General features: G+C 39.8%; 1 protein-coding gene across 2 annotated transcripts in view; it reads left to right on the top strand.

The window, feature by feature from the left end:
* Positions 1 to 11,767, top strand: part of LOC146648767 (uncharacterized) — a 68,193-nt gene that overhangs the window by 18,949 nt on the left and 37,477 nt on the right. For both annotated transcript variants that reach the window (XM_085388477.1, XM_085388476.1), the window contains exons 5-10: positions 2,380 to 2,656; positions 3,206 to 3,482; positions 8,492 to 8,812; positions 9,819 to 9,914; positions 10,150 to 10,187; positions 10,279 to 10,448. In XM_085388477.1, coding sequence (XP_085244603.1) covers positions 2,380 to 2,656; positions 3,206 to 3,482; positions 8,492 to 8,812; positions 9,819 to 9,914; positions 10,150 to 10,187; positions 10,279 to 10,448 — 1,179 coding nt within the window. The remainder of the gene's footprint in view (positions 1 to 2,379; positions 2,657 to 3,205; positions 3,483 to 8,491; positions 8,813 to 9,818; positions 9,915 to 10,149; positions 10,188 to 10,278; positions 10,449 to 11,767) is intronic.

The raw sequence follows: 11,767 nt of genomic DNA, 5'->3' as shown, positions 1-11,767 counted from the left end.
ATTAACTGTAGTCATGCAGAGCTAAGTCAAAATATGCACACATTATTTATTGTTTCACTTGGTAGTGTGGAGAATTGAGACAATAATGGAGAATGGAGAAAACAAACCAGTCTTTACCATGAGAAGATTCATATTTGAGTATTTGTAAAGAAATTTAATATGTAGGATTAAAGAAAAATGGAGGTGGAGGAATCTGTACTCATTTGTCCCATTGCACAATTATTTGGCTTATAATTTGGTTTCAGAAATGACTTGTTCACTGGCATATTCTCCATTCAGTAATTGACAATAGCAATGAAATTGACAGGATGACTAACACCATAATGTTTTTATATCTAGGAAAACCTTCATCTGATATGTAGCTGCTGGCAGAAACCAAACTTGTGACTAGAGCTTGCAGTGGAACGACATTAGTTGTAATGCTGATCATGTTGGCATTGTGACCCATGCATATTCAGCTAAATTTGCTAAAGACTTCCATGATAGACGCACACAGATTCATCAGATAGGCTCATATCTGCTATGGCTTTGCAACTTGTACTTATGTTTCTGAGTGCCATTTATATTATATTTACACTTCTGACCTCTCTTGAGGACAAAGAGGCACAATTATACTTTCAACATTTTCAGTAAATGTTTGTATGTGACATTTTGGGGTGGTGGTTTGGTATTTGGTACATTTTTGTATCGTTTGTATTATTATTATTTTTAATTAGCTGAGATTACTTATTCTTTCTTATACATTATTTCTTTTTCTTAAGACCCAGAGTCAGGAATGTTTTTGTTTGTCTGAGTGAGTGATATATATTTTATGTAAGGGTGTATCCAGAATTCACAAAAACATAAAAATTCCATTTATCAAATGGAAGTACTTTTAAAATTCAGCTATACACTTCTTGGGGTTTGGTGAAATGATGAAATTTCCGCTTGATTTTCATTGGAAGGTTGACTGAGTTTCATTAATACATTACATGTGCTTTATGATCAAAGCCTGAAAGATGAAACTGACTTGTTGGGATCAGCTAAACACTTTTGAATTAAATGCATATTCAGACCTGTTAAACAACAACTGGCCAAAAAGGACTCCACAGCAGAAAAGGAAGGAATCCCCAACTCACTCAGAACGGGGCTGTTCATAAAAGGTGATTGAACAAAAACATGAAATTAAACTAAATGAGCAGAAAGAAGTATCATGTCGCAATTGTGAGGGTTACCCAGCAGTACTAGTGTGCACCAGTGTGAACAACAGTGCTTGGCATCCAGCACCTGAAACCAGTAAACTCTGCTGGGACTATGTCTCTGCCCTGAGATTGGAGAGCACTGAATGGAACATAAAGGTGCAAAAGGTCAGAGAGATATGAAGGCGCCAGACCATTTAAAGTCTTGTAGGTGAGCAACAGGATCTTAAAATCTGCTCGAACCCTACAAGGCAACTAGTGAAGAGATTTCAGTACTAGAGTAATATGTTCATATTTCCCTATTTTGGTTAAAATGCAGGCAGCCACATTTTGTACAGTCTGTAAACCTCTAAAACTTTTCTTCGTCAACCCAGAGAGGAGACCATTACAATAATCAATACGCGAAGACAAGTGAAAGTTTTGTGGTCCAATGACCATCAAAGCTGAAAATTATCAGATAACCAGCCCCTAATTGCAGATAGACAAGCTTCCAGTTTGGACAAGTCAGCACAGTTTCCAATGATTAAAGGATCATATAGTTGCAGGCATCAGCATAACAGTGAAAGGTTACATGAAAATAACATAGAAGAAGACCAAGAAGCAGCAGATAGAGAGGAAACAGTAATAGGCCAGGTACAGACCCTTGAGGGGACCCCATGCCTCACAGCACAGGTCTCAGAGAGATCATTTTTAAAACTAACATTCTGAGATTTCCCAGACAGGTAGGATCTCAGCCAGGATACATGCCGATAAAAATGCTGATAAAACGTTCAATCTTATCCAGTAAAATACAGTGATCCACAGTGTCAAACCAGCGCTTAGATCTAGCAGTAATAAAACTGAAGTGCGATCATTGTCTCATTTACCACTTTGATTAAAGCTGGTTGTGTGGAGCGGTTTGGTCTGAAAGCAGACTGAAATGGCTCAAACTGATTGTTGACAGATGGTCGGTGAGCTGCATAGAAACAACTTTTTCAAAGATCTTGGACAACAAAGATAGATGTGACATGCGTCTATAGTTTGCAACTGAGTCAACTGAGTCCAGGCTTTTTCACGATTGTACCACCACTGCTGATTTAAAACAGGCTGATGTGACTCCAGCCGTCAATGAAGTGTTATGGAAAGTGCTCTATCCCCCCGTCTGTGGTTCTAAGTTGTGGTGATGGTGCAGTTTCAGAGCACTTTTTTTCACTTTCTTCAGATCCCCAGAGAAGTGTTGTATGGCAGTCACAGTCCAGTCCACACCTTGTCATCATCCAGTCGTGGCACCCTCCAAAGCCTGCAAGGTTCCATGTCTCCACCCATGGCCCGGTCTATGCCCTCCTCCCCTTCCAGGGTGGCATATGGTGGAGGGGGCAGTGGGGGAGTGCGGGACCCCAGCACTACATTAGCACAGACACTTCGCCTTTCGGGAGCAGGACGATCCAGTACCATATGCACCAGCAGTGCCATCCTGGAGAGGAGAGATGTCAAGCCTGGTGAGATTCCTCCAGCAGGAATGTGCTTTTTAGCTGATTCCTACTGAACAATGAGTCACTACTGCAAGTGTTTTTTTCCCCCTTTGCTGTGACATAAGGGAAGAAGTTATGGGCTGTGATTAGTTGTAATGATGTATGCCATCTCCCATTATCTGTGTGTATAGCAGCGGCAGACATTGACATACATACATGCCGTATGTCAATGTCTGCCGCTGCTATACACACAGATAACCAGAAACCTCGTTACTGCTGTGTAAACTAGCTTTAGTTTCACATTTAAGCAGAATGTCTGAATGTCTGGGGTTTGTGTGTGTGTGTGTGTGTGTGTGTGTGTGTGTGTGTGTGTGTGTGTGTGTGTGTGTATTTGAGCTTTTTGCATTTTTTTTGTTTTTTGTTCCACATGGCAACCCGGTGCACAATGCTGAACTGATTTTACTTGCACTACACTCTTGGAAACATAACCACTGGCTGTGTTTTTACTCTTTATGTGTGTTTGCTCCACATTCTAAAGTGACAGTGTGTTTATGTGTAAATGCATGTATGTGTCAGATGAGAACGTTGACAGCAGTAAGGTCATGGCCTTGGTGGTGCGTGGTGAAGGAGGACCACATCCAGACTCCTACTGCGCTTCTCTGCAGGATGGAATAGCTCGCCGCAGCATCTCCTCCCAGTGCAGTGCCCCTCCATCTCTCGCAACAGATGTGGTGAATGTTGGAGTCCTAGGACTCCCAGTAGGGCTGCAGCAGTACCGAGCCTCCATTAAACCCCTGATGGGCTATGGAGAGAGCCAATATAATCTAGAGGACGGGACCCATTCCCTCCACAGGTATACTTGCCTATTTACACACATATGCAATAGGAAATGTCTGAAGTTTAATGCTTCATTTCTGCACCATTTGGGTGTATGCAGCAGCCAGGAGGCAACAGTCTGTACCAGTTTAGGTACATGTGTTAGATGTAGTTCTTATAATGGGTTAAAAATGATCATTTTTAGTTGGGCAGCATCAATGACTGTAGAAAACATGGACGACGCGACAGCTCCACAAAAATGAAGCCAAAACGTCTCTATCGCCCCCTGGTGTCTGGCTGCAGTATAGGTCATAAACCTCCTCCATGTTAGCGGATGGGACTGGGGTCAGACTAAAATAAATTAATTCTCCTAGGATAAATTTTTTCCAAAGATTCTTTCTTTTGTTTTCAATAGTTCTCATCACGCTGATTGATGTCCAAGAGGTCTCCTTTCCCATAAGTTTGATTCTAATTCCTAATTCCTACCACAGTGATGTTAAATTGGGGTGAAACGTCATCATAACAGCTTTGACTGGCAGCTGCAGTCACGGAGAAACTTGCGTATCTCTGTTAGGGAATAGCAGATAGAGCGTAGGCTCTGAGAGGAGGGCCAGCGTTTACGCTACGAAAACACGACCGAGTGTTTTAACCTGACAGCCTGAGGTGTTCTTCAGTAAACTGGACTACCCGACAGTTTTCTACAGTCATTGGGCAGCATATAAAAGAAACATCTAAACACACAAAAAACAAACTTTTTTGTCAGTGTAATCTTTAGTTCGACATTTTTCGGTAATTCAAATGTAGGTAAATGAGCTGATTGTATTATAGTGATTTCTATCTAACATTCACACTCTTGATAGCTGCATGCGAAAGCAACTTGGGGTTAGTTGTCATGGTCCTGGGTCAAGCGACCCAGTGTTTGAGTTTATGTATCTTTTGTATTTATTTTGTGCCTTAGCTTAGTGCACCTAGTTAATTTCTAGATTACTGTGTAGTCCTGTTTCTTAGTTATGTCATCTCCCCTGTACTAAGTTTCCCTGGTTCATGTGTCATGTCTGTGTGGTTATGTTTGGTTCCTTGTCTAGTCTGTCATGCTTGTTAGGCCTGTTAAGTTGTGTTGTCGTGTCTAAGTCTGCATGTTTCCTGTTTTATTTTGAAAAGGGTCTTGTGTTCTGTGCTCATGCGGTTAGTTTTACTCTTGCCTGTGCATCATTATGTTTATCCTAGTCAGCTGTTTCCTCATGTGTCTCCACTTCCCCTGATCACCTCATGTGTGTATTTAAGTCCTCTGTTCTCTGAATGTCATTGTCGGGTCGTCTGTTATCCCCACCATAGTCATAGAACTTCGTAGTATTTGTTTCTTAGTGTTTTTTAGTTTGCTTAGGGTTCCTTGGTTAACCCCTGTAATCATCCAAATAAAGGATCGCTTTCTGTTTAAACTTGCAATACCTCGTCCACATCTGCTTTTGGGTCCTGTTTCAAAAAACACACCGGCGCACCCCGCCGTGACATTAGTATCTTGCAGGGATATTTGACATGTAGACTGGAGCAGCCAGGAATCAAACCACCAACCTTCCCATTAGCAGATGACCTGCACTACCACCTGAGCTACAGCCACACCGTTTCTTTGGTTAGCTAAACCAAAGAAATAGAAAAGTCACTTTGGGTATGTGGCCTGACAGTTACAGCATGTCATTTTGCAATCCAATAGTAGAACGTTTAAAGTGCCTTGAGGCAATTGTTGTGATTTGGCACAAAACTGAATTGAATTCAAGTAGGAGCTGACTGGGCAAGGCCTATGTGAGTGTGATGTTAAGTGTTGGGGAGTAACGGAATACATGTACCACCGTTACGTATGTAAAAGACAAAATATGAGTAACTGTATTCCGTTACAGTTACCATTTAAAAAGGTGGTATTCAGAATAGTTACTTTGTTGAAATAAATGGATTACACGGCGGTATTTTCCTGTTTCATAAGGCTATGCCCTCTCTATTTCTGGTAATTCCACGCTGATGGAAACCTAAACAAAACGCACATTAAGAGGCTCTAACGCGTGTGACTTAACCTCGCGGCACATGTCACCCCTTATTGTGGCCCGCATAATGACGTGAAGAAATATTTTTAAATAGTATTATTCAACAAATTATTTAATATGAAGACGATAGGCAGTGTGATAAAGGCATAGCATGTATGAAGCATGTAAATATAATAATAACCACTGCAGCCAAAAAGAGAGCCTGACGAGCCCAGCTGTAAGTAAGCTGTTAAGACTCGACTGTACACTGTGTTCGTGTTTCCTCTGAAACAATAAGTCCCGTTGGAGCAGCCTTTCGACGCCTCTCTCTGTCTCTGCTAGCAAAGTTGACCCAGACAACAAAGTAAAGCTAGTTTTCAGCTACGAGCCCGACATGAACCTGACGTATTAGCCAGAGGTCCCTTTACTACGGTTCGGAGCCGCAGATCTGTTTTATATATGCGCTGAATAGTTTCTATACAAGATCACTGCAAAAAGTGCAGCCTTACCTAATGTGCACCTACTGTTACTCATTTATATTAAGATTTAAACATCTAGTTGGTGTTGGTGTGGAGAGTAGCCTTCAGTAATAGTAATAAATCACACAGCAATAGGACATTCATGTAGTTGTAAAAAGCATGATAATGTATTAAGTAATCCAAAGTATTCAGAATATGTTACTCTTATTGAGTAATGTAACGTAACGGAATATGTTAAAAAATACATTTTGGAAAAATTAACCTACCCAACACTGGTGATGTTATATCACTCAAGATCAGACAGCCATCCTGAAAGTCTTTTATATAGCAAATATTTTAAAGTGAATGTACAGCCTGTGTGTGCTGTTGAGGGCAGGCCTGGCCAAAAATCATATAATCAACAAGTCTTGGCACAGGAAAATAAATCTCTACATGGATTGTATTAATTTAGTAATTTACTCACGTGATTATTTTTGTGCATAAAGCAGGCCGGATACAACAGTGTTTCCTACTCATAAGCTTTATTGCTCAGATATATATCTAAATCCAGAACTGAATTTAAAATCCTTCTCATTGCATACAAGGTCTTGAATAATCATGCCCCATCTTATCTTAAAGGCCGCTTAATATCTTCTCACTCCAATGTAGCTGCCATTACCAGTGTGTGAATGTGTGTGTGAATGGGTGGATGACTGGGTATGTAAAGCGCTTTGGGGTCCTTAGGGACTAGTAAAAGCGCTATATAAATACAGGCCATTTACCATTTAGAGCATTTTGCTCTCAGGCTTCTGGTTTACTTCTGGTTCTTCGGGTATTCAAAAGTAGAATGGGAGGCAGAGCCATGTGCTCCCAGTTTGGATTTGGATTTACTTTTAAGATTCATCTTAAAACTTTCCTTTTTGATAAAAAAATATAGTTAGGGCTGGATCAGGTTACTGTGAATACTCCCTTAGTTACACTGCAGTAGGCTTTCCATTATCACCGAGCGTTTCTTCTTCACTCTTTTTTTTCTGCTTTTTTTCCTCTGCTTTTAATCTTAAGTTATTATTAATCCATGGGTCTCTTCCCTGGCATGTCTTTGTCCTGTCTTCCTTCCCTCATCCCCAGCCGGTCGTGACATATAGCCGCCCCTCCCTGAACGTAAGTAACCGGACGTTTCTTACTGTTAAAGGGAGCTTTTGTTCCTCTACACTGTCACCAAAGTGCTTGTTCATAGGGGACCATCTGATTGTTGGGATTTTATTTGTTTTCTCTGTATTGTTGTGGAGTCTTTATCAGTTTAAAGCACCTTGTTGCGATTTGGCACTATATAAATAAAATTGAACTGAACTGGATTATATTTCTTCCAGGAATCATTTGAATCAAAATCAAAATCAGAATACCTTAATAATCGAAGAGGAAACGATGTGGTGACAATTGCTCCAAAATGAAAAGAACAGTAATGAACTAAACTGAACTAAATAAAAGAATATATTACAAAGTTACAAAATTTAACAAAATATCTCTAATAAATGCAAATAGCTCTAATTATAAATATATTACAGAAAATTAAATATGCATTGAAGTTGTAAAAAAAATATTAGGGAGTAGAGTTTAAGTACCTGCTCGGCACTGTGTTGGCACATGGGGAAATTATATCCTTAAACTTAGTTACAGTCCTTTGAGAAAGAGATGAAATGTACTTTTCCACTGCTTTGTAACCCACTATTGGAGATTTAAGTATTATAAGGAAATGATCAGACAAAAGAGGATTTGGGTTGTTTTTTTGTTTTGTTTTTTTAAGTTTTCCAGTGAGGGTAGGGTAAGCATCAAGCTTTCAAATTAATTAAAACTCTGTGTGGGTCTTTGGATGATTTGTAAGATGGAGTGGAAGATTGCTGCCACACCCTCTGTAGCTTGTGGTTCAAGGATTCAAGGCTATTGATTCATTTAAACTAACATAATTATTCTGCTCTAACCAGGTTTCTTTAAAGCAAACTAAATCAATTTGTTCATCAATTACTAATGTATGTACTGACAGGGACTCAGAAGGGAGAGACATAATGTTTAATAATCCACAATTTGGTGCAGTTGTGTATACTATATTGTTGTTTGTAATTTTTTTTTTGTTTCTTTGTCTAAATCACTTTTGTCATGTAAAAAACATCAGTGGTCTGGAGCTCTATGTAAGCTCTTTCCTCCAGACCATCCTGTAGAAAGCCTGTGAAGGTAGCTGAAGCTTCAACTTGCTTGGCAGTAGTCAAGAAACCTAAAGGATTTAGAGTTAGTTAGAGACGTAGGCAACAATTCCTCCTGAGATGTGTGCAAACCTGGTGACCAACTACAAGATTGGGAACATTTATTTCAATCAATGACATGAAAATCAATCGATGACTTGTAATAACTAACTGATTGCTATTATATCCATCTCTAAAACTACGATAGAAATGAGAGACTTTGATAAACTGATTACTTGATGTTTCATCTATTTGTCAAAGGACCATATTGTATGTGGGTTTTACACTGCTGTACATACATTCACTTTCTATTCCATCTGCTTTTTCTTTCTCTAGGCGGAAGAATAGGAAGTATGCTGACGGTCAGCTTCCCCCAATGGGAACCAAAATCCCGCCTAGTTCCCCTCACAGACTCAGTGAAGTCAGGATGTTTGATGGTGGACAAATCATCGGAGGTGTGGGCCTAGTGTCTCCTGAGAAGAAGTCACTGATTTGCCAGTCCCTGGGGCAGGACAATAACAGTGCTACACTAGAGATTATAAGCAGAAGCAGAGGAAGTGGATCCTTATCCTCCACCTCATCTGTTTTTGCTGACAGTCCTCTGGGACAAACTGAGAGACTGTTTCAGGGCCATATGAATGCCAGCAATGCCCAAAGGTGAGCTGATAGCCAGAGTAATTGCCTTGTTGCATTGCAGCCTATGACGAAACCACAGGAAACATAAATCACAGATGTTCTTTTAAACGACAAAAAAGAACAACTTTTCTTGTGTCTTTCATAATGTATGAGAAAGATAACTAAGCAGTGGGTTCGGTTATTTTCCATGTTTAGCCAGTTGCATCACAAAAATAGTCCTTATATTACACTCAGTGAATGCTTATAGTGATAGATTATACCAGTAGCTGATAATCAGCCCAGATATACTCTGCTCCAAGAACAAAACATGACATGTTGCCCTTTTTGAATTAAATACACAACTAACGACTTATCTCGCATTTGTCCTATGAGATATTTCTGTTACTAGGTCGAAATTGCGTGGTAGAAGTTTCAAAATCTGACACTCAGTAACTGCAAAATATCACACAGTGATGATATCTGCAAAGTAAAAAAACAGGCCTCTTGAGATTTGCTTTAAATGCTCAGAGTAGAAATGTGTTATAAAAGTAAAACTCCATTAACAAATGTTGTGCTTGGTTCAGCTGGACTCTTCCAAAACTGACCCCACTTAAGTCACAAAATGCATAAAATGATTAACCTTATTTTGTCCTTTAAGGCTTTTTCAAGTATGATCAGTACAGGGAGCTCAGATTCATAGCTAAACTAAGTGTCAATGGGGAAGTGACCAGTGAGGAAGTGGAGAGGGGAGTTGTTTTTAAGATTAAGCTTCAACTGTTCCTTTTGATAAAGTGTATGGTTAGGGCTGATCATGTGAACCTTTCTTCCTCCTGATGATGTAGACTCAGGGTGAACTACCAGGATGCTCTCAAAATTGCTTATCCACTAATATCGGAGTGTATTTCCTTTCCAATATAAAGAATCATGAGACCAATGGTTGGGAAATGGTGCTTAAACGAAATTATGACAGTTACATGGTGGCAAGCTGTTCTCATGGTTCATATAAGTGTTATGTGATGGATATAATGTATGTATTCCTATTTATCAGTGAGAGAATCAAAGCCATGGAGGAGCAGATAGCCAGTCTAGCAGGGCTAGTGCACCACGCTTTGTCCATAGGACCCGGAGACAAGGATGCTGTCAGGTCTGTAACATCTACTGATATTAACAATTACTATATTAATTATTCTTACATTTATTATGTTTGTTGTTGGTAGTATTTAAAATAACAATGTGTATAAAACAAGAATTCATTTAATCAAATATAATATTAGTTTGACTAACAGATCTTTGCCTCATAAAGTAAGATTATTTCTGCATACGATATAAACCTGGGTTAAACAGTCATTTTAGGTCTTTTGTCTGTCTGTGTTTTTCAGTGAGAGTCCAGAATGCAACCTTATAAACAACAGACTTGGTGAGAGGTTTCTTAAATGTACATATTGCCACTATGAGTGTGTCTCATGGTGTGAAAATTCTGAAAAGAAAACAATTTCTTTGCCCTTCAGGAGTATCATCTGAGCCCCAGAATCCTGCTGCTCTGACTGACAGCTTTACCTCCATCCATCCAGCTGCTCGGGCCCCTGCTTCTGACAGCAGAGTGCAACAGCGTTTAGTGTCAGCCAAGAGGAATGTGTGTGAGCTGCGACTCCAGTTGAACCAGCTCAGACAGTTACAGGTACTCAACTCTGCTCACTATTTACAGTTAATGCAGCACAAGTAATAAAGTTATTAATAATAGTAGTAAATACTGACGTGTACTTTTTAACTACTTATGTTGTCTCACTGACAACTCAAAGTGCTCCAAGCCAAATCAATTTGCTTCAATTTAGTTTTATTTATGTAGCGCCAAATCACAGCGATAGTTGCCTTAAGGTGCTTTACATACAGAGAAATCAGAGAAAACCTCAACAATCAGACCCCCCACCCCTCATGAGCATGTGCTTTGGTGACAATAGGAAAGAAAAACCCCCTTTTAACAGCAAGAAACCTTCAGCAGAACCACGCTCAGGGAGGGGAGGCCATCTGCTGCGACCCCCTGGGGGTTAGAGGAAGAAGATGGGACAAAGTCATGCTGTGGAATAGACCCAGAGATTAATAATAACTAATGATTAAATGCAAAGTGGAGTATAAACACATAGTGATGGAAAAAAAACACATCTGACTGAAGAGGATGCAAAGCATCATGGAAAGCCCCTAGCAGCCTAGAAATATCGGAGTGTCTCTAAGGGAGAATTCAGGGTCACCTGATCCAACCCCAGCGATATGCTTTCTCAAAACATTTTAAGCCTAACCTTAAAAGTAGAGAGGGTGTCTGTCAAACAGGAAGCCGATTTCACCGAAGAAGGACCTGGAAGCCATTCTGCTTTGGTCCTGTTCAAAGGCTGTTTTCTTGTACTGTCATTGTAATTATTGTTATTTAACGCTGTCATGCATGAATTATGACAACCTCAATCAGGATTTTTTTCATCTTTTCATGCCTAAAGATGATTGATTCTGGATTTAACTGTGAGCCAAAGAAGAGAGGCCAGTATGGAAGAGCTATGCTCTCTCTTTCTAGTCCCTGTCAGGACTCTTGCTGCAGCATTTTGGATTAGCTGAAGGCTTTTCAGGGAGTTTTTAGGAAATCCTGATAATAATGAATTACACTAGTCCAGCCTAGAAGTAATAAATGCATGAACTACGTTTTCAGCATCAGCCTGAGACAGGATGAGATACTGCACAAATGCAGTTCTACATATTTGTTTAATTTGACATCGAAGGACATGTCCCGGTCAAAAAGGAATCAAAGATTCCTCACAGTGTTACCGGAGGCCAAGGTAATGAGCATCTGGTTAGATACCATTGTGTAAGATTTTTGGGGCTGTGTATAATAAGCTCAGTTTTATCTGAATTTACAAGCAGGAAATTGGAGGACATCCAGGTCTTTATGTCTTTAAGACATTCCTGCAGTTTAACTCATTGATGTCTGTTATCTGGCTTCATGGACAGATAGAG

This window comes from Rhamphochromis longiceps, linkage group LG18 (assembly GCF_057381845.1).
Source record: "Rhamphochromis longiceps isolate RC_006_pf linkage group LG18, R_longiceps_female_GT1.1, whole genome shotgun sequence".
Taxonomy (NCBI): Eukaryota; Metazoa; Chordata; class Actinopteri; order Cichliformes; family Cichlidae; genus Rhamphochromis; species Rhamphochromis longiceps.
The sequence above is the reverse complement of the archived record's forward strand: the minus strand, read 5'-3'. Positions and strand labels throughout refer to the sequence as shown.